The sequence below is a fragment of the Vipera ursinii genome (assembly GCF_947247035.1).
Source record: "Vipera ursinii genome assembly, chromosome: Z".
Lineage (NCBI taxonomy): Eukaryota > Metazoa > Chordata > Lepidosauria > Squamata > Viperidae > Vipera > Vipera ursinii.
In genome coordinates, this window is record NC_139517.1 from 119,205,142 (window position 1) to 119,229,418 (window position 24,277).

Consider the following 24,277-nt stretch of genomic DNA (forward strand, 5'->3'; position numbering starts at 1 on the left):
TCTTGTCAACAGGGCAGGAAGAAAGATTTTGTGCTTTTGTCACCAATTTACCTGGTATTCTGATTTTAGCTATTTCCCTTCCTTAGAAGCAATGGAAGAAAAAATATTTAAACCAATTCTAGCAATTCTAGCACATCATGGAACTGCTTCACCAGCTCTACTCTCCACAATTATCTCAAGTTATCCTTCTCTCTTAAGGAACTCCACCTTTTCCCACTTCTGGTCTTATGCATGTCCAGACAACTGTATTATTTCTTTCTGTCCCTTCAGATTTCTCCAAATCCATTTTTCTGCAAAGCAAACCTTTTTAGCGTTGTCGCCTTCCTCTAAGTAGTATTGAATTATTAATTACTGATATTAACCATTATATTAATAATATCTGTGTAGACTTTTAAAAATCAATAGCAAGTGCAGGAGACCAACTTTTAAGGACTATATCACATAGTAAAAGGAAAGGAATGCTGCATTCTCTCACTGTGTTGCCAAAATAACATGCCTGAGTTTCTGTTTTATGGCCACATATTTAATTATATCATGTTGATGAATGACAACTCTGTATGTCACCCTCAGATAAAGAAATATCAGTACTGTTTTGATTTGCATTGTTGACAGGATATCTGCTTTCTTTCTGATAAATTTATATGAGAGGAATTCAGTAATATGAAAGCAAACATCTAGAAACTTTAGAAGATAAATGTTGCTTTTCTATTTTCTTCATGATAGACATCCATGTCTATATTTTTTATATCCTTTCATCTTGCCTAAATCTATAGTTCATATGGAACCAATGGATGCTTTTCTTCCAAGAATAATAGCAATGGAGTCAAGGATCATTTGTTTTTTATTGGGATGGCAACACTGAAGTCTTGTCAAAATTTGTATGTGAACCTACTATTAAATTCCAAAACACATTTATCAAATGGTTGTTAATGATATATTTAGGGTAGCATCATTTGACCCTAAATGCATACACTTAAAAGGAAGGGAAAAATTCTCTGCCTCTATTTTCCCTCTTTGTGGAAATTTTAGAGTTAGCTTTTCAGAACAAGATCTTTGTTCTTGTTCTTGTAAAATACTTTGCACATTGATAGTGCTATATTGCATATACAGTATATTGCATCACGATCAATTTAAGAAATTTGTATGTCCAGTCCAAGCTTGCCATGCTCAAAAGCATGTATCACAATTTTTTTGGATGAATTCCTTTGAAATTAGGTGGTAAACTATATACTCCACAAGGAATTTCTGAACTAAAAATAAGTATATAGAAAAACATGTCAGATACAGAATCATAAAAACCACCATACACTAAAATCCTATTTAAGACATTGACCGAATTGCAGATTTATCAGTAGGGCAGCTAATAGAGCTGGATTAGTTTCAAGAGATAATCAGATTTCCCAGGAAAAAAAAAATCCCCTCAGCCCAATCTTTTGTTGGCCAACACAGAGCTCCATGAACCAATGGAACCTCCAAAAAAATCAATCTATGCACTGTCTAACATGGAGCTGCATTAGTTAATTAATAAATCTCTTACCCAAAAACCAGTGGCTCAAGGCAGACATCTACTCCAGGGGTCCCCAACCTGGGCCGCAGCCCACTACCAAGCTGTGGCCTCTTGCCTACCAGGCTATGTGAATGGCTGGCCAGTGTGCACATGTGTGCATGCACTCCTCCACTCTCAGTAGCACTGCCCCAAGTATCACGCAGGCACTAGCCCTGCCCTGAGCATTGCGTGGGCGCTAACCCTGCACCCAGCTTCACAGAGGCACTAACCCCACCCCAGCATTGCACGGGCACTCGTGCCGCACCTGTTTGCATCATGTGTGCGCACGCGGCCCCATGCCTCCCCTTTCCTTTCCCTCCGGGCCGCCAACCTACAAAGGTTGGGGACCTCTGATCTACTCTATAGATGTAGATCAATGCAGACTGACAGCCATTACTCTTTGTGTCCTCTCTCACACATAGACTACTTCAGATTAGTACTGAAGTCCCTACTTTTCCAGCACTGAATGCAGCTGTAAATGCACCTGACTCCCTTAAACTGGTCCTGGATAAAGATATCTTTATTATGAAACTATTTACTTTTTCATTATGTCTGTGTAATGGCATTTGAGTAATATACTGATTCATACTGTGAATATTTTTTCTGTATATATTTTAAGTATATACAGAATATATAATGTCATTATTTTCCCTGAATCAGTTGCCAATGACTACTTGGTGAATAATGTTGGAAGGTCTTAGAGGATGATTAAAAGACCTACAATAGCTCAAGCTATGCTACTAGGTACAAGATTATATCAATTGTATCATGTATGAATATGCCCCCATCTCCTTAACTCCTTAGCTAGCCACACAGAACTGTTAAATCTATTTTTATCTTGAAACGCATATAATATTAATAAAGCCATAGTTATTAATAACTACATAATGTAATGAAAAATGCATGAACTGCAGACACTCAAAAGGTTAATTCAATGATACATAAGGCATTTTAATTTTCTATAGTGCTTTTGTCCTGATGTTGTTGTTGTTGTTGTTATGTAGGATGAATTGGGATACAAAATTATCCGCAATGTGGAATGTAGGAATAAACCAGCTTTTTACCCAAATGATCAATAGAATATGTTCATTAGGCACATTTTAATAAGTATTGAGAAACACTACTCCTCGACCCTCATACTCTCTACATCATCCTATTCACTGTAGGATGAAGGTCTCTTCTGCATGTTTCTAAGCAGTACAGTTTTGAGTTTTCTCTTGCAAGTTGGGCCCGCGATACTGGCAGATATCATCACTCCATCTTGTTTTAGGTCTTTTTGTGGACATTTTTATCAAGTGGAATCCATTCCATGACTGCCTTATCCATCTGCCATCAGTTCTTCTTGCTATATGACCAGCCCATTTTCATTTCAATTGTTTTATTCTTTTCATTACATTGTATACCTTTGTTTATTGTCTAATCCATGTCCAAGTCTTTCTATCTTGCCTTGTAATGCTGAGCATGTATTATACCATGGCTCTTTGCGCCACTCGTAGCTTTTTCTTTTTATCAATTGCAAGGTTAATGTCCATGTTTCGCTGGCATATGTTAGAGCAGGTAGCACACACTGGTTGAAAATTTTTCAGGCATAGGGGGAGATTGTTCTTGAAAATTACACTTAGCTTACCAAATGTCTGCCAACCACATTTAACTCTGCACATAGAACATGTATTGTGATCTCAGTTTGTTTCCAGTTTTGCTTTATTTAATTCTCAGTTTGTCCACTGGATCAAGTTTATAGGTATAATCAGATATTATAGTTCTACATTCATCTTTTTAGTATTGAAGGATGGTTGTTGACCTCGTTTTTGGTTGGAGTATTATCACCTTGCTGTACATAGTAGCTAATGTTTCTTTTCCACATGCTCATAAGCAAGCCAAAGAATTAATAGGTAAATAAAAAATAAACTAATTGTGTACCCATGTTTTGCATACATTAAATTATACATTCATTGTGAAAAAGGGTATTTTAGATGTTTGGAACTTTTGAATTTCAAGTGGTATTGTGTTCAGTTTAAATAAAACAATGTATGGGAGGGGGGAATAAAAGATGGGACATTTATGTTAAACATTTGTAAAGCCCATTTGAGTCTTCAGCAATAAAAGAGTACAAAGAGAGTAATGAGAATGAGATTGGAAAACGTATACAGTTTCTTGCATAGAATAGTAAACAAGAAACATTTTCTAACCTCATTCTTTTACCCACTTAAGAGGATTGATTTTGTTGCAAGAGCTCTGAAGAATGCCATTTATTGACTCCATTGTACCATGTAATGTCACATTCCATTTTAAGTGTGGATTTAATGCCATACAATGCAAGGTAAGTCATGTGAAACTGGCCAAAGAAAAGAGTGGAAGATTTTTTAGACTGTTCTTGACCTGCTCCCCTCTTGCCATTGGGGGTGTGCACTCTAAAATCCCTGACCTGGGCTATGGGCAGTTTAAATGAAAGATCAAAGGGCAAAGCAGGCATCTCCCATCCTGCTGAGGTGGGCCTTTCCCAGGCTGTCATACTGTGAGGCAACCAAAGGTTTTGTTCGGCCAGGAATCTAGGCCCAGTCTGTGAGGCCTAGTCCTCCTTTGTCTGGCCTGAGAAGTTTGAGGCCCAGGTTAAGGATCTAGTGTTGTTCAAATGATCAAAGACCTGAAGTCCAATCTTTCTTTCCATTTCCTTTTCTTAAAAGAATGAATTACACAAGTACCAAAGAATGCCATTGCCATGGCTTTTCTGTGGTGCACCAGCTCTAGTCCTTCAATGTTAAACAACAATTAAAAAATGCAAGTGCACTCTGGGTTTAAGCCTAGCTGCACTGCCAGCATCTCTGAACATGTTTTTTTTTACAAAAAAACGGGGGGAGGGGGTTAAGGATTAAAGTCTTTAGGTTTGTTTTGTTAGATCTTTTGAGAGAAAAAAGTTAGAATAATGTGAGTTCCTGTTCCCTTCTCAGTTTTCTTAACAGGAGATATTAGTGCATTTCAAAATCAAAATTAAATAGAGAACAGTTAGGTTCAGTTACTGAAAATTAGGAAAACAATCAAAATTCTTGGACTTATTAGTGATTTTTAAAAATGTTTTATGAAATAGTATTTCTTTTAAATATAATTTAAAATGTATATGTCTGCTATAAAAAAACACTGGCATTTTAAATATTGAATTCTGGTATAATTTTTCTTCAGAAAATTATTTCTTATAGTCTGGTTCCCGCATGTTTAAGAGGTCATAATTTGAGGAAAGCTTTTACTTTTACCAAAAATCTTTTTTTGTTCAAAAAAAGTCTCAAAGAATTTAATTGAATTTAATTTTAAATACACATTTATAAAATTTCACTATTAAAATTCCAGATTTTGTTAAGATTATAATTATAAAATTCAGTTCCATCATTTCTCTTATGCTTGATATAAATAATATGGTATATATTCTAACAATTTTAATTATAATTCTTTTTCTAATCCAGTCACATTGGAATATGTAGTGTTAAACATTTCTTATCCCCCAAATTTAAGCTTAATTAGGGAATCTGAATTAGCAATATTGTGACTGAAATCCTACTAATCTACATGTGAAAAAAGTAGAGGCATTTTTCAAGCTTCTACTAAAAAGTGATTATAGATATATATTTTTACTTTAAAGATCCAATTTATTTTTTATTGGCAAGTACCTCCTGAGACCTTACCATTTTGCCATATTTTATCTGGCATAACTGTATTGTTTCAGAGAAGATACAGAGTTTAAAAGCTATGAGTGAGATGTTGCAGAGACCTAATTACAGAAAAGAATCTGAAGATTTTTTTTTAACAATTGGTATTGTTGTATCTTTGAATTTTATTGAATTGCAGACTTCAAATTCTATAGCTCATTAGAACCAAGCACCATAAGGCTACTGCTAAGCTTGTAAGCCGCCCTGAGTCTTCGAGAAGGGCGGGATATAAATGTAATATAAATAAATAAATAAATAAATAAATAAATAAATAAATAATGGGTTTGGAGAAGTAAGATCAACCGAAGTAGTTGAGGCCTTGCTTTCATATTTAATAATGGTGCATGATCATGGAAATATTGAATATGTCTTCATTTTTTAAAAAAATTGAAATACCCCTTTTATTTTGCATTTAAAAAATCCTATAGGTTTGCAAAGGTGAGTGTGTGAATATGAGTGAACTGACAAATTGTCAACTAGATATGAGGTAATCAGTTCCAGCACATTTTCATTATAATGGCTGATGCAATTTTTTCTGTCAATTTATGTAACCCTTAAACCATATTCAGATGCAAACAATGAAGTTAAATATTGATTGTAAATGGTAAGCATGTATTTAAAAGAAATATGTATGATATGTAAGATATTTTAAAATGCATTTTTAAATGAACTCTCCATGTCACATAGCTTTTCAGGTTGACACATATTTCACATTAGCATGAATAGATAAAGCAGAGGAAATGTTTGAAATATGCATTATGGCCCAGTTTGCCTTACAAGTTTAGAATTCTCAAGCATGCAAAATACAATTGAAAAGATTAGCTTTCTGGATGTCACTACATACCTGAACTTTACTTAAATATTTTATCTTTTTCTTAGCAAGATTAGACATAACTACTAGAAGGGTAATTTAAAATGCACACATGCTCATATAAGCCTAGAAATCTCAAACATTATTACAGATAAATAAAATAGAGGGAGAAAAGTTTATCTTTTATCTCTATTTAATATTAAATAGAGTTGTGATCAGTTCACTATCTTTTGCCATAATTTAATGTTTTTTTAAAAAAAAAATTGCTATTTTACATTTAAGTATGTAGGGAATACCATAGTAGAGAGATTCAGGAAAAATATTAAGTTAATTTCTTTAATACTGAGGGAAGGAAGCATTTAATAGCAGAAATTTTGGAATTGTATTTAGATAAGCCTATTAATTGATGACAGACGGGTAATATATTTAGAATCTTAAAAATGCTTTGGAATAATTATGTGCTGTCAGTAGCTTGTGAGGGCAATCACTCTGAACCAATGAAGCAGTAACCAATGGTTCACAATCCAGAGAGATGAATATGTAAAGGTTCTAGGGGAAAAATTTGCATGCAAAAAACAGTTTATGGGCTGAATTACAAAAACTAGCAATAAAAATTTTGTGCTGTCAATTTTGAAGCAGCAGCTAAAGATTGGGAGAGGAAAGAGATTTTTATAGCTGGTCCATGAGATCCACATGAGCATCAAACCAATCTCAGGATAGTCATCTGATTCTTAAAGTGATACAATATTGGTTTACAAAATAACTCCATTATTTAATTAATGAAATATAAAAGGGTCATTTATGATAATAGCATAATTGTTTGAAATGTTTTTCGGGGGAAATATCTATGTAATTGTAGCTTGGTTTTTATGCACAGGATTCTGTGTACAATTTAGTTGGCTTTCATACACAGGATTCTTTTCCTGTATTAACTGGTTGCAAAGGAAAAAGAATAATTGGATTCTTCATAAAATAGTATGCATGTGTATTTAAATTTGACATTTGCAACTCAAAATCAGCCTGAATTATCAATCTTTATTGAATTTCTGGCTTTACTGACTCCCCATTTCATGATCTTGGATGGACTTCCTTGTCTCAGTGAACAATTTTAGAGATTGTGGATTGATAAAGAGGTAGTTGCAAGAACTAACAAAGAAACGTCATTGTTTACCAAAAAGCAAATTCTTTCATCACATGAAATATATTTTAAATTACTCATCTTCACAGTATTGAATCTTTTAAAGCACACTAGAACTGCTGGAACAAAATTTGGTTGTTTTATAGGTTCATCACAGGAAAAGGTAGTGACAGATTTTATTTTCCTGGGCTCCAAGATCACTGCAGATGGGGACTGTAGCCAAGAAATTAAAACACGCTTGCTCCTTGGGAGGAAAGCCATGGCAAATCTAGACAGCACACTAAAAAGCAGAGACATCACCCTGTCAACAAAAGTGCGTATAGTCAAGGCTGTGGTCTTCCCAGTTGCAATGTATGGCAGTGAGAAAGGCTGAGCGCCAAAGAATTGAAGCCTTTGAACTATGGTACTGGAGAAGACTCCTGCGAGTCCCTTGGACTGCAAGGCGATCAAACCGGTCAGTCCTAGAGGAGATCAACCCTGACTGCTCTTTAGAAGGCCAGATCCTGAAGCTAAAACTCAAATACTTTGGCCACCTAATGAGAAGGAAGGACTCACTGGAGAAGAGCCTAATGCTGGGAAAGATTGAGGGCAATAGAAGAAGGGGACGACAGAGAATGAGGTGGCTGGGTGGAGTCACTGAAGCAGTAGGCGTGAGCTTCAGTGGACTCCAGAAGATGGTAGAGGACAGGAAGGCCTGGAGGAACATTGTCCATAGGGTCACGATGGGTCGGACACGACTTCGCAACTAACAACAACAACACAGGAAAAGATGTCAATACCCTTTATACAGTAGATATTAGAATGATAAAAGAGCTATCAGTATCACCAAAGCTATACGCAGTATGAAATTTGAAGAAACTAATGTCATTCTTGATAACCCTCCAGGGTTAATTGCTTTCATGAGATTCCTGCTGCTTTGCCAGTAAAAATCAGCAAATGCTAACAATATCCAGACAACCTGTGGCCTTCCCTATGTTACTGAACTACAACTATATTGCTTGCAATTGGACATGCCAACCAGAGCTGCCTATGTCATTCAAGTACATCTGGAAAACCATAGATTTATCCAGGGCTTTTTTTTATCATAGAACGCCCAGAACGGAGTTCCAGTACATTTTTTGGATGGAACCTTGTAGGGTAGGCAAGGTGGGTTTTATGACGTGTGTGAGTTCCAGCACCTTTTTTTTTTTACAAAAAAAGCACTGGATTTATCCATCCCCAGTCTGCAACATATGCACACCCTCATGCATCAACTAGAAAAATAACTTAAATTTTAAAATGTGTTAATTATTTTATTCTAAAATATAGAGTTGTCCAGAATTAATGAAACCTTATTGAAGGAAGAAGCAAATCCATGCAGAATTACAAATAAGATGGAGAGAGAGAGTGAGAGAGTGCAAAAATTATGCTTCCCCACAGCATAGGCTAATTGCAGTTAGGAGCAAGCCAACAAAGCATTCAGATTAGCTTGGCTTAGTAGACAGAATGTGCCAGAGCAGTTGAGGAAAGATCCTGAAAGCCTAGAGGTGACACTAACTGGGCTCTGCTGATGAGCCATGCCATTTAACTAAACAGCTTTAATAAGCCTTCCCATTGCAGTCCTTCTGGAATTTGCTTATATTGCAGAGCAACAATAAACATCAACATTAATCAAACCTGGAATTAATAAAACTGAAAATGGACATAGAAAACAAATGAATCTTTAGGTCTTTCATAAATATTGGTAATGTTATGCTTGATGAACTGAAGTATTATAATGCTTTAATAATGATCTTTCCTAATTCCTAACAGCCCCCCTTTTATAGCATCTTCCTTACAGTGTATTAAAATCTTTCTTTTTTTTCTTTTTTGCACAAAGCCAGGTATTCTCCACTGTCTTCTAAATTTCATTTTCTTATTTAAAGCAAGTGGTAGGTGGGTGGATGGAATGAATTTCTACAGTGCTGTTGTTGTTGTTAGTTGCGAAGTCGTGTCCGACCCATCGCGACCCTATGGACAATGTTCCTCCAGGCCTTCCTGTCCTCTACCATCTTCTGGAGTCCATTTAAGCTCACACCTACTGCTTCAGTGACTCCATCCAGCCACCTCATTCTCTGTCGTCCCCTTCTTCTATTGCCCTCAATCTTTCCCAGCATTAGACTCTTCTCCAGTGAGTCCTTCCTTCTCATTAGGTGGCCAAAGTATTTGAGTTTTAGCTTCAGGATCTGGCCTTCTAAAGAGCAGTCAGGGTTGATCTCCTCTAGGACTGACCGGTTTGATCGCCTTGCAGTCCAAGGGACTCGCAGGAGTCTTCTCCAGCACCATAGTTCAAAGGCTTCAATTCTTTGGCGCTCAGCCTTTCTTATGGTCCAGCTTTCACTGCCATACATTGCAACTGGGAAGACCATAGCCTTGACTATACGCACTTTTGTTGACAGGGTGATGTCTCTACAGTGCTACAACAAGCTTTTGTTACATATCTCCATACATGCAGAAAAATATTCTTTACATCAGCGACTTTAAGAGAAATAAATTGTTGCAAAAGTATTTATGTAACAACACATTCTTCCTCCTATGATGACATTGTTTTTGTTGACTGGCTTCCAAAGGCTGCCTGAAATATTGCTTGTCATAGGCACATAGGGAAGAAAAATAATACAGTTAATGATGACAGTCATAAATTGAGGTACTCACCTGACCAGATCCGTGTTTATGACTTATTTTCTGGGGGGCATTAAGCAATTCAGTCCTATGGGCGTTCTTTTACTTGAAACAGACCAATCATGGTCAAATGACCATGGAATGCTGCAATTGTCATAAAGGAGAGGCAGTTGCCAAGCATCCAAAATGCAGTTATTTAATTAGGAGAGGTGTGCAGCTTTCAGAATTCCAGAACTGGGTGATAAGTATTAAAATTAGAATTAGAGTTGAAAGGGACCTTGTACGTCTTCTAGTCCAGCCTCCTGCTTAAGCAGAAAACCCTATAACACTTCAGACAAATGGTTGTCCAATCTCTTCTTAAAAACTTACAGTATTGGAGCATTCACAACTTCTGGAGGCAAGTTGTTCCACTAATTAATTGTTCTGCCAGGCATTTTCTTCTTAGCTCTAGGTTGTTTTTCTCTGATTAGTTTCCATCTGTTGCTTCTTGTCCTTCCTTCAGGTGCTTTGGAGAATAGCTTGACTCCTTTGTGGCAACCCCTGAGATATTGGAACACTGCTATCATGTCCCCCCTCCCCCTTATCCTTCTCTTCATTAAATTTAGACATACCCAATTCCAGCAACCATTCCTTGTAAGTTTTAGCCTCCAGTCCCCTGATCATTTTGTTGTTCTTCTCTGCACTCTTTCTAGAGTCTCAACATTTTTACATTGTGGTGATGAAAACTGGTTGCAGTATTCCAAGTGTGGCCTTACCAAGACATTATAAACTGGTATTAACACATCATGTGATCTTGATTATCCCTCTGTTAATGCAGCCTAAAACTGTGTTGGCTTTTTTGGCAGCTGCAGCACACTGCTGGCTCATATTTAAGTGATTGTCCACTAGGACTCTGAGATCCCTCTCACAGTTACTACTATTGAGCAAGGTACCCCCTATACTATACCTGTACATTTGGTTTTTCTTGCCTAAGTGTAGAACCTTACTTTTTTCACCATTGAATTTCATTTTGTTAGATAGCGCCCAGTGTTCAAGTCTGTCCAGATCCTCCTGTATCTTAAGCCTATCTTCTGGAGTGCTGACTATTCCTGCCAGCTTGGTGTTGTCTGCAAATTTGATGAGTTCCCCATCTATCCCCTCGTCCAAATCGTTGATGAAGATGTTGAAAAGCACTGGGCCCAGAACAGAGCCCTGGGGCACCCCACTACACACTTCCCTCCATGTAGATGCAGTTCCATTGAGACCCACATGCTGAATACGGCCAGTCAGCCAGCTACGAATCCATCTGGTGGTGACGCTGTCCAACCCATTTTTCTATCTTATCAAGTAGTAGGTTGTGGTCTACTTTATCAAATGCCTTACTGAAGTCCAAGTAAATGATATCCACAGCATTCCTGTGCTCCACTAATTTTGTCACCTTGTCAAAGAATGCAATAAGATGTGTCTGGCATGATCTGTTTTTGACAAACCTATGTTGGTTTTTGGTTATTACTTTGTTTGCCTCTAGGTGTTCACTGATTTGTTGCTTGATTATCTTTTCCAGAATTTTCCCAGGTATTGAGGTCAGGCTGATAGGTCTGTAATTTCCTGGATCTATTTTTTTCCCTTTTTTGAAGATGGGAAGTACCGTGTTTCCCTGAAAGTAAAACGTACCCCGAAAATAAGCCCTAGCTTGATTTTTGGGGTGGGCCTAATATAAGCCCTACCCCAAAAATAACCCTAGTTTTGGGTTGAGGTGCACACTTAGAAATTGAGCTAGGATGGGAGTCAGAGCTTTCCATTGCAGCCAGGCCTCCCATGGATCAACACTTGCCTCGCTGTCCCGCTTCTTCTAAGACCAAAGGAGCAGCTTCATTCTGCAACTGAGAATGGAGCTCCGGCCTGCCTTTCACAGTCAGAGGCCTTTCCAGAAGGCCTCTACAGCCGAGAATGGAGCTATGAATTCAAAGAAGTGCTGGGTGAGCAGGGCTGTCAGTGCTGTTGCCGCGAGGTGAGTGGAAAAGACAACCACCACCATCCCTGAAAATAAGATCTGGTGCCTGTTTTGGAGGTTAAAAAAAAAAGACCAGATCTTATTTTTGGGGAAACAAGGTACATCAGCTCTTTTCCAGTCTTTTGTAGTTCTCTGTGCTCCAGGATCTTTGAAAGATATAGTTCAGTGGTTCTGAGATCATATCTGCCAGTTCCTTCAGAACCTTAGGGTGTAATCCATCTGGTCCTGGTGATCTGAATTCATCTAGGGTGGACAGGTACTCACCTATCATTTTCTTGCCTATTTTAATTTGTGTTTCTAATCTGTTTTTACGGTGATGTTTCGATAGGTTGGGTTGTTTCTTCCCTTCATGTAAAGATGGATACAAAAAATAAGTACTTTTGCTTTCTCCCTGTTGCCTGTCACTTTCTTGCCACTTTCCATCACTAATGGACCAATCGTTTCCTTGACCTTTTTCTTGTTTTTCACATGTTGAAAGAAGCTTTTTTTGTTATTTTTGAATTTTGTCGCTTGCCTTAGTTCATTTTGAGCCTTTGCTTTCCTCACTTCATCTTTGAAGGCATGGGCTATTGGTGATATTCTGCCTTAGTTATCTGTCCCTCTTTCCACTTTTTATACTTGTCCTTTCTGACTTTCAATTTATCAGAGAGTTCTTTATGCAGCCTTGCTGGGGGGTTTTGAGAGGTATTATTTTTCTTCTTTGTTGGTATTGTGCTAGAGTGGGCTTTTATAATCTCACTTTTCAAAATTTCCCAAGCTTCTTGAGTTGATACTTGATGCTCATTTTGTTCTCTTTTAGCTTACATTCTTGATAATAGGGCATCAGAAACTTCATAAATATAAAAAGAGTCCTGCTGAATCAGGCAACAGGCCCATCAAATGCAGCATATTGGATCATAGAGTGACCCACTAAATGCATTTGGGAAAAATAAATGCTAGATTTAGGATGATAGATGCTTGCTATTGTTGCCATTGTCCCTGTCACCACTATTTGTGACTGCAGTAAACACCAGTCAAAATTAAGAGCCATTGGCATACTCTTCCATCAAATCTTTCCCGTCCTCTTTTAAAATCATCCAAATTTGCTGTATTGGCAGTGAATTCCACAGTCTTAATTATGCATTGTATTAAAAAATATTCTGCCAGTCTTGAATCTCCCTCCTGAGCAAGTTGATTGCAAAAAAAATAGTTGAGGCCTATCCAGCAACCTATGGAGAAAAATATCTTTTGAGAAGATCAGGTTAGTATTCTACATTTGGCTTTTTGTAAAATACTCAAATACTTTGGCCACCTAATGAGAAGGAAGGACTCACTGGAGAAGAGCCTAATGCTGGGAAAGATCAAGGGCAATAGAAGAAGGGGACGACAGACAATGAGGTGGCTGGATGGAGTCACTGAAGCAGTAGGCATGAGCATAAATGGACTCCAGAAGATGGTAGAGGACAGGAAGGCCTGGAGGAACGTTGTCCATAGGGTCGCGATGGGTCGGACACGACTTCGCAGCTAACAACAACAACAAAATAAGCATATAAGTCTTTCTTCACATTCTCATCAAGGTTGTTAGATAACGTGTTGATTTCTGCATATTCAACTATACATTATAGTGTGTGTTTAAGAATTTTGAATCATTTGGCATGTATATTTCTGCCCTTGGTGATTGCTGTTATGGGTAGTTAGCAGTATTCTTCCTCTTTGGGAAACAAAGATGCTATCTTACCCTGAGGTTCGCCCTCTTTGGAAGGTGTTTTCCCATGCTTCTATTTGCCATTCAATCAAAATTAGTCCATAAAATTATACGCTGAGGTTTTTGATGGTTTCTATAAGAGTGTTAGCATTTAAAAACTTTTTAAAATATTGTCAACCTTAATATTTTATGAACTCCGGTAAATGATAGCACTTGACTTCATGATAATCCTATAATTTATAACACTTATTTGGAAGCTAAGCAGAGTCAGGTGTGGTTAATAATTGAATGGGAGACCCTCATAGAAATACTAGGACTCTGGACTAAACTGAGAAGTTCAAAAAATATCTTGAAAGAAGGCAGTCACCAGTACCTGGATGTATTATCAAATTACCAGTATTTATGTTCCAGTTGAAAAAGACACATGTATTTTCAATTATGCTCAATTTTAATGGTGATTTAGGCTTGTGTTAATCATCTTTATTGTTGAATTGCCAATGTCTACCTGAAAAAGAATTTCTGTCTAGGAAACATTGTTTTACATGCTAATATGGATGAAAGATTGCTTTCAGTAATGCCTGTAATGTGAGAGAGGAAAATATCAGCAAACTGCAAACCAGCTTACTTATTTGCTTTGGAGTTAACTATTATTTTACCATGACTGGCCTGGATGGCTAATGATTTGGAAGCAGTTCTCTGCTGCAGACTTTTTCCTCCCATTGAATTGTTTTGTCTGTGAAGGTGAACATCATGGTAGAGCTCAGGTGACTTAATCCAATTCTTAGTGATCCAGTTTCAACAGGCATCTATATTAGTTCTAGTATACTACTACTAAGTAAGTCTTCAACTTATGGACCATAAAACACCTCTGGCCACTGTAAAACATCATGCTGAACCCAGCCCCACAGGCACGTGATCACAGGATGGGTGCTTAGCAACCTGAGATTCCTCCCCACCCCACCTCCAGGCAACTAGCTATGTTATACTGACTTTATATAGAGTTTGTGAATATGATTATTATCCCTCTTATTACTTACCCAATCACAGACCTGAACAATTTTCAAATATAGATTTTTTTTGTTTACTATGTGATGATTTAGTCACTTCATAATGAAAGTAATGGAATGTTTCAGACAGAATCTTTCTTCACATGTTCAGATGCTATACACATGGAAATTAAATAACAAACTAATGATAGCCATTAGTCTACCCAATATTGTATATGAATGCCAAAGAAAGTGAAAATCAGATATTAGTAAATCATATGGATAATGTATCAAGTATGAAAATCAAGACGCCTTGCAATTTTTAAACCGTTTTTTATACTAACACATATTCAGCCTATCTTGAAGGCCATCGAACAGGCAGTAGTCACACCGGACAGCTCATATATTTGTGTAAATTACTAATTCTTTGTTAGTAATTTACACACACACACACACACACACACACACACACACACACACACACACACACATATATATATATATATATATATATATATATATATATTTGTGTAAATTGAAAAGTCTCCCTTAATTCTTTGTTAGTAATTTACACAAATATATGAGCTGTCACCGGTGTGACTACTACCTGTTCGATGGCCTTCAAGATAGGCTGAAACAGGACATAAATATATATGTATATATATGTATGTATATATATATATATATATATGGGACGCGGTGGCTCAGTGGGTTAGGATGCTGAGCCTGTTGATCAGAAGGTCAGCAGTTTGGCGGGTCGAATCCCGAGTGCCGCGTAACAGAGTGAGCGCCTGTTACTTGTCCCAGCTTCTGCCCACCTAGCAGTTCGAAAGCACGTAAAAATGCAAGTAGGAGAATAGGGACCACTCCGGTGGGAAGGTAACAGCGTTCCGTGCGCCTTTGGCGTCTAGTCATGCCGGCCACATGACCACGGAGATGTCCTCGGACAAGCGCTGGCTCTTCAGCTTTGAAATGGAGGTGAGCACCGGCCCCTAGAGTCGGAAACGACTAGCACGCATGTGCGGGGGAACCTTTACCTATATATATATATATATAAACTACCTTTGGATTTATTCCCTTACTTTCTGAATGCCAATTTTATGAGCCTGCCAAGTCTGCTGAGACTATATAATATTTTACTGGACTATAAGCCCAAAGAGAAACCAGTAGAAAATGGACAGATGCAGCATGTATGATCATTGCTTTAAACACAGCTCAGTTGATATTTCTGGTTTTTTCCTATACTTTACAGGTGCTAAAGAAATTGATATTGCTGCTACTCTGGAGCATTTGAGAGATCAAAGATCTGGAATGGTGCAGACAAAGGTACAATCACTTAGATTTTAAATACTAATACACAAATTCTATGAATAGCTATTTGGGAATAACTATCATTAAATTGTATATGGTTAAACATTTGTAGATTTTTTTTTATAATACAAATAACCTATTCTTGGTTTTGGTAAAATTCTTATTGTTGTTAATATGAAATCAAATAAATCTTTAGATTAATAAATAAAACAATACCTAAGACAACTACTCATTTATATCACGTACATTCAAAAAATGTCCCTATAAGCCACGGGGTAGACAATTATGGCCCCTTTACAACCTGTGGACTTTACTCCCAGAATTCATGAGCCATCTAGTTCAGGAATTCTGGGAGTTGAAGTCCATAGGCATAAAGGGGAGATAGTTGCCCACCCCTGCCATAAGCTGGAAACAGATAATTAGTCAAGAATATTTGGTACATTTGAAGAAAGTAGGTCAAAGAAATTTCGTGTTCCAATAAATTATCCATAAAATCTCCATGATAAAATACTAAGTCTTAGGAACATCAAAATGTTTAAATCAGAATAGAATCTCATAATTTGATTATTGGACTAATAGGAATTTTACCAGCCAGATAAAAATGATAATTAAATTGTACCAAAGACATAAAAATAATATACTAAAATATAATTAAAATGTAATTTTTAATTACATTTATTTTTCCTACCTATAAAAATTATTTCCAACATTAACAATAATGGTAAATTAGTGCTTTTTTAAGAGAAATCTTGCATCAAAACTAGATTTTCATTTTTAGAGACAGAATATATTCATTATATGTGCATTTATAAATAGTTCACCAAGAAAAAGTGTTGGATAGAATGTATCTGCCTCCTCAGCTTCCTTTTCACTCACTCACTTATTTGAGAGTTACATGTAGTCCTCAACTTACAACCAGTCACTTAGCGACCATTCAAGTTACAACAGACCTTCCCAGAGCCCCTTATGACCTGGTTTCCAATTTCTGATGGTTAGGGCCCACCCTGCAATTTACATTTTTTTTTGCCAGCTGGCAAAAAACACTCTTTGAGTATAATGGGCTCACCTAACAACCATGGTGTTACCGTGTTTTCCCCAAAGTAAGGCCTACCCCCAAAATAAGCCCTAGCTAAAATCAAATTGGGGTGGGGGTGTAGAGTTGCCCCATGCATCCCGCACCCTCTTACCTTGCAGCCAGGCCTCTCCTCACCGCCCCACATCTTCTTCTGAGGCCTATTCTTCAGCCAGGCCTGCATTTCTCAGTCACAGGACTTTCCAGAAGGCCAGTGCAGCTGAGAACTGAGCTATGGATTCAATCCATAGCTCGGTTCTGCAAGGCCTCTGCAGCTGAGAACCAAGCTATGGATTGAATCAGCCACAGAGGCCTTCTGGAAAGTAAGGTGACCAACTTTTTTACAATGAGAAGGACACAAATAAATTGAAGAAAAAAAATCATAAATAAAAAACATTTTATTCATTGCAACAATAATACAGAATACACTATAATATGATGAATACATAAGAAAAAAACATTTGTAACAATAACATTTTATATTGTAATTATCCTTACATGCCTATTAATTATTATTTAAATGAGTACTTTTCCATTGAATGAACATTTTTTGTCAATGTATCATCTTCTAACAATATATTGGAAATATCTGAACAAGAAATATCCTTCATATTGAATTTTACAGCAAGTGCTGCAGCTAGAGTATCAATGTTCAATCTCGATTTCTCACTTTTCCAAAAATCATTAGCAATTGAAAAAAGCCTTTCAACTGCTGCATTAGTTCCAGGGCAGCACAATGTAAATTGAACAAGAATAAATAAATTTTCACATGGAATATGTTCATTTTTGAAATGGCTGAATATTTCCACCCATCTTTTATCAATTTCAGCCTATTTATTTTCCCATTGTATTAATTTTTCAGAATTTAAAAATACATTCAATCTTCTAATTTCTTCAAAGAGACAATTGTCATCTATTTTAATGTCTGGCATTTCTTCAGATAAAAACTAGAGACAAGATTCAATATCTGTCCAATACACTTGCAATGAAGCAAAAAAAAAACCACCATTGAAAACTGTTATTTCCTGTGATGTTTGAAACAAACCATTCTTTGATATATTGAAAACATGTTTGGTAAAAATTCTGCGTTTCTTTGATAAACTTTTCCATTGTGCCCGGATTTGATTCCTCTAAGTCTGACAATTTTCTTTTTATAACTAAAGGAAGAAATTCTTCTTCAAATTGAGTTTTATATTGAAGGATAAAGTCATTCAAAATAAGACTAACTTCTGTAGCTGAAATGTGTTCACCTTCAATCTTTTGAATCGTTTTGTGAAAAATAGATGCTTGGTTATGTACAAAATACATTAATATCTCAGATATTTCATTATTGAAAAACGATTCCAGGATTTTAGGACATTTGTCTAAACTTAAAAAATATGAAGAGAGGCTCAAATAATTGTAGAAAACGCTCTATAGCAGGTATTAGAGCAAGCCATCTAACTTTTGAATATCTTAAAAGTTTTTTGTATTGAACATTTGCTTCTTCACAAAATTGTTTTAAAGTAACCACGCGAACGGTAAAATGACTAAAATACAAATAAATTGTAGTTATTATTACTTCTACATCAATTGACGTGGCACATGACGCCGTGTTGATTGCATTTAACAAAATATGAGCATTACAACCTATTCCTAGTATTTTCTTTTGGAGTAAATCTTGTAATTTTACATACACATTATTCACTCCTTTGCGTCTTTGCCCACAAAAATTTGTGTTTGTATTATCAGCTATTAGTGCAACAACTTTGGATTTCAAATTGTTTTCATTTATTACTCTGTATAGAAGGTTTGACAAAATTTCAGCAGTTTCGCCCTCAATGGATTCTAAAATTAAATTTTTTACTTGAATGCCCTTGGTAACATTAAAATATCTTACTAGTATTGGATACAATGTAGTTTCATTATGATTGGATGCATCAGATAAAACCGTTACAAATGCTGCAGTTTCCAAGTCTTCTGTAAATATTTTGTCACAGTAATTTTTAAATACTGATTTAATAATAGCCTCGCATTTTGTCCTGACACATGAAAATTTAGCATCGTGAAACTTTTTCAATAATTTAGTTGTACAATCCATACTACAAAAACTTTGATTGTGAATTAGGGTATGAAATGCAAATGTTCCCTCCATTGCAACTAACTGTTTTTCATCTTCAGAATAATTTGAAGTTTTAAAAAAACTTGTTACTTTACAACTGGAAGCAGATGCATCTGATGATTGATTATGTTTCTTGGTGGTCAAGTGTTTTGTAATAGCTGCTCTGCCCCCAACTGCAATACAAAATTCTCTGCTGCAAATATTGCGGAAAACAATGTTATCCTTCTTTGATATGAGGAATGGAAATTCTTTATTCAATTTATCATTGAAATGGCATTCCTCTTTTTTGATTTTTCCATCCCTAAATAAAATTTAAAATTTAAAATAAAATATAGAGCTACATGAACGATGCAAGCACATTCATTATGAATAAATAAAATTAATTATTAAAACTGAAACAATAACATAAGCGAATAAACTTGTAAATAAAATTATACATATTTGGAAATTATTAAATAGATAATGAATTAATAAAATGTGAATTATTGTGCTCACCTGTGTATGATTGAATATTCACTGAGAAAGAAATGAATGTAATGCGTGCAGGCCATGTAGTTTTTCGGTAAGAAGTAAACAAAGCCACTTGCACACAGCGCACTCTCAAAACAATTCTGTGCAGAGTGCATGCCTCTCATAATTGCGTCTCGCTGCACTGTCCTGACCCTTGACAAATCTTCCTGTCAAATACAAATACATCACATCACACGCAATGGATCGGATTGGCATCGATCGAATACAGAGATTTACAGATTAGTCTTCAAATATTGAAAAGGAGGACATGTAGGAGGTCACTTTTCAAGATAGGACAGAACTTACAAAAGAAAGACTGTCCTCCCTAAAGGAGGATGATTGGTCACCCTACAGAAAGGCCTGACTGCAAAATGCAGGTCGGAGCTCCATTCCCAGCTGCAGAATGAAGATTCGCCTTCAGCTGCAAAAGAAGTGTTATGTTATATGTTATTGATGAAATCTTGTGGCATAACCTGGTACAGCAAGTAAACTTCCTTTTTCTGTTGTGAGAGCTGACTGAATAACAAAGCTGTTGAAGATAAGTGTGAGAACACCTGGCACTGATTACAACTCTCCAGGAGGTGGAAAATCTTTGACTATTATTAAAACAGCCTCCATGGAAGATTTAACTGCAAACAACAACAAAATGGATGAATACATCCCACCACTTGATTATAAACTGATACTGGACACAATCTTGGCAATGACATAGCAAATTAAAGCCAAACTGTAAGAAAAATCTGACAAGTTAAAGCCACCAAATCAAACTGAATTTAAATGAGGAAAAAATAACCCAAAACCAAATAGAAGAAGTGGAAACTAACATCAAAATAAGAGATTTTAAAGAACAACAAAAGCAACCTACAGAAAACCTTAAAGTCCAAACTTTAATGGTAACTACAAAACTTACAAGCCAAAACACAACAGTACCTGAACAAAGCAACATCAAGAGTGAAGACACTAAAGGCCTCCAAATATACTATATTGAGAATTCAATTAATCCAATGACAACCTTAATACCAGCTACTACTTTCTACCTAACCCAGATAGAATTGGAAGTTCAAAAAGACTTGACTGATTTAATGACAACTATATTATATCAACCACCAAAAACTGAACTATCAAAGCAAAAATACAATGGTTACAAAGGGGACATCTTCCTTGCAAAACTGACATTTGGATACGCTCCCTGGATTCAAATAAGAGGTATAGGAAGAAAGGAAGATACATTTGAGAATTTAAAGATACCAAGAGCGAAGTATGATTGGCACAAAAGGAAGCCAAGAATTAGATTTGAAAAACTGAACTTGTTTCTCTTTTGGGATTCCTAAAGATAGACTATAAAAATATCTTTCTAGGATCAAGGGGAATCTCAAAAAAAAAATAACTGATTTTACATTTAGCTTTTAGATCTGTAAAAGAAATATAACTCTGAATCATATTATAGAATTTGGAATGACATATCAAAAGATAGTATGTTAATAATTGATGTACGGTTAAGATGATTTATAGATTATTCAGTGGCTATTTTTGAACTATAGTATAGAATCTAGAATTTTAAGATGAAAACTAGACTTTAATGGTAAAACATAAGAATGTTTTGTAATGATCAATATAAGTTTTGTAGACAAAAGAACTATTCTTTATTGAAATAGGGAATTGTGGGTTACCCAAAATTAAGCTTTCTTCTATATACTTTAGGCTATTCTAGAATATCCTATTGCAATTAGATAAAATTTTAAAACAGGATATTGATATGTATTACTGAAAATATATCTTGAATTTTATTGATTGACTGGGCTATAACTAGAAATATACTAACTTGTTTATTTTGACTATGTAATCACTAAGGGAATTAGAGAGGGCATCTCTGTTGATGTAACCTGAACTATTTACAACTGGTTATTTTTTTATTTTAACTACCCAACCACCATATTGTTTCACAAATACATTTATATGTAAATATTAAAAAAAACAATAAAACTTGTATTTAAAAAAAGATACTGAAATTGGAAATAGACAAGAAAAAAAAGTCTTCCAAAAATCTCTGAAGTCAGAAGGAAGTTCCATCCTTAAATTGGTAAGCTAAAGCAGAGGTCCCCAACCTTTTGGGCACCAGGGACCGGTTTTGTGGAGAAAGGTTTTTCCACAGACCAGGGAGGACGTGGTTTTGTGTGCTGCCTGCATCCCACGGATGGGGCTCTGCTTGTTTGTGCGACCCGGTTGCTTGCAAGCCATGGCCCGGTACTGGTCCACGGACTGGAGGTTGGGAACCCCTGTGCTAAAGAACACTGATTTAAAGGTGATAAAATGAAGATGAAAGGGGTATATTGAAATATTGCATAGGATAGTTGTCAATATCCAACGTAGCTTAAAAATATTTTCTACTTATAGGAAGCTCTTGTACTGGAAAGTGAAGTTAATACACAACTTTGCTCATTACCACTTGTTAAAAATGAGGGAAGAAATACCATCAATCTGTCCTATGCCGATGACACTACTCTGATAGCTGAAAATGCAAATGATCTGCAAGCTGTAGTAATGAAAGTCAAAAGGTGCAGTGAAAAAGTGGATCTAAGATTAAATATAAAAAAGAACAGGGCAGCAGATGTAGCAACTAGCCTTAGAATGAACAATAAAGATACTGAAATGATGGGTAGCTTCTTCTTTTTAAAATCAATTAACAGCAGAAAAGGAACTAACAATTAAGTAATACACCACAGACTAGCATTTGGTAGAGGAACCCTGAAGGCCTTACAAGATATATTCAGATGCCAAGATTATCCATACTTACAAAACGAGGTTTCTGCATGCAGTAGTTTTCTCTGTAACAGTTTATGGAAGTTAAAAGTTAGACTTTGAAGAAGCAGTATAGAAAAGCATTGGTACTTTTAAACATTGGTGATGAAGAAGACTCCTGAGAATATCATGCAGTGGATAACCAAGAAAACGAACAAATGCATCAACTAAGAAATCAACCCCAAGTTCTTACTCAGAGGATAAATGACCAGGCTCAACGCAATATGCAAAGAGCTAGAAATCTGTAATGCTGTGAAAGAAAAAAACAAGAGGAAAACAACCAGCAGCAAGGTTAATGGAATTAACTGTAGCAGCAATGGGCAGACCTGAAGCATCTTGGAGACAGATCCACCTGAAGAGAATCTATGTATTTGCTAAAAGTTGCAAGCAATTTGATGCCACATTATCATACTGTTACCACCTTGAAAGCCAACAAACCACCACTTACTGAGTTTCTATCGCCATCTCCTTATATAGGACTCTGGGGAGCTGCTTTCCATTGTTAAAAACATTTAACGTGTACTCAATTTTCTTTTAATCCATTTTAATTTTATCAACAAGAAGTTACCAAATATAAGAATTCAGCTATATGTCAGTTATCAACCAGCTCAATTTCAGTCTAAATTTAAAACTTCATTTGACAAATATTTTTATTTATGTTTACTATCTTATTTTTAAAGTAATTGTACCTATTTTATTTTTGCATAAATAATTTCAAACATAATACAATTTTCTGAGTAGAATAAGATTGCCAGGTTTCAGATAAATAAGTGCAATGCTGTGTGTATAAAATTAATTCTTTCATTAGGGAAGAATTTTACATTTTGGAAGTAGAGGTATGATAGTAGATTGGAAGAATATGACCAGTGTATTTTTTCCTGTCCTATGAATCTCTAGAAAATTTATATGCCCACTCAAAATGTGCCTCTAACTAAAAAAAAAATAGTGAAGTTTCAAAAATTTAGGATTGAGGGTATAATATTTGATCATTTTTCACATGGCAGAAACAAAATACTATACCCGAATAAACCATATTTTTGAAGATGGCCCAAAAACATGGATGGTTAACATATTGGTTAATCCGCAACTTAATTCCATCTTTATTGACTCAAGCAATAAATCCAGATACCTCATGAAATTGAATGTATAAGTACAAGTCTGGGAGTTAAACCATAAAAATTGGAGCAATGTTCCAGCCTTCTGAAATCCTTCTGAGTAATTTATAATCAGAAATACATGATTAAATAAAATAGTGCCACTATTTAAGTCAAGAATACAGGTATCTGTATCTGCCTGGAAAGAAACTGGGAGTCCAAGACTAAGGATTCAAGTATTAAACTCAGAAAGTATGCCTCATATTTTTAAGAATTTATGACACACAGAGAGAGAAAGATCTAGGAAACAGATTTGACACCTATTTTCCATATCTTGCTTTTCAGTTATCCACTTCATACTGACAGGATTTTCATATATTATTTATTGTTCGCAATCTTTTCACATCAGTACAATTCGCAGTATTAAATAGTGTGTTTCAGTTAAGGTCACTTTTAATAACAATGATCAAGCAATATGGAAGATTGCTCACTAAACTAACCCTGACATTTAAAATAATAATAATCAAACTGCCAGGTCCTGATTGTTTTCATGAGAATTTCTAGAAACACTGCAGAATATCAACTCTGAATGTTCTGTCCACAGGAACAGTTTGAGTTTGCCCTGACAGCAGTTGCAGAAGAAGTGAACGCAATACTCAAGGCACTTCCACAGTGAGCAGCCCGTGGTCGGTTAATTGGAGGTTCCCAATGTGGCTGGGTGGTCTCTCTCTTTCATTATTCCTGGTCCCTGTGAATGTTGTTGGAAATGTGACCTGATTGTGTGTCTGCTATTGTAACCTCATCTTGATTGGTCCTTTACATATCTCTATTGCCAGGTTAAATTCAACCAAGAATCTGTATATTATTCTTGTTAGGATAATCAGAAATAATAAT

The 24,277-nt window shown here is 35.9% G+C and overlaps 1 protein-coding gene across 1 annotated transcript in view; it reads left to right on the forward strand.

The window, feature by feature from the left end:
- The window catches only part of PTPRN2 (protein tyrosine phosphatase receptor type N2), a gene marked incomplete at its 3' end in the record, with an annotated part of 756,267 nt that extends 732,208 nt beyond the window's left edge, over positions 1 to 24,059 (forward strand). The window contains exons 22-23 of the mRNA XM_083376709.1: positions 15,749 to 15,822; positions 23,988 to 24,059. Of these exons, the coding sequence (XP_083232835.1) occupies positions 15,749 to 15,822; positions 23,988 to 24,059 (146 nt within the window). The remainder of the gene's footprint in view (positions 1 to 15,748; positions 15,823 to 23,987) is intronic.
- Positions 24,060 to 24,277: the final 218 nt, after the last annotated feature.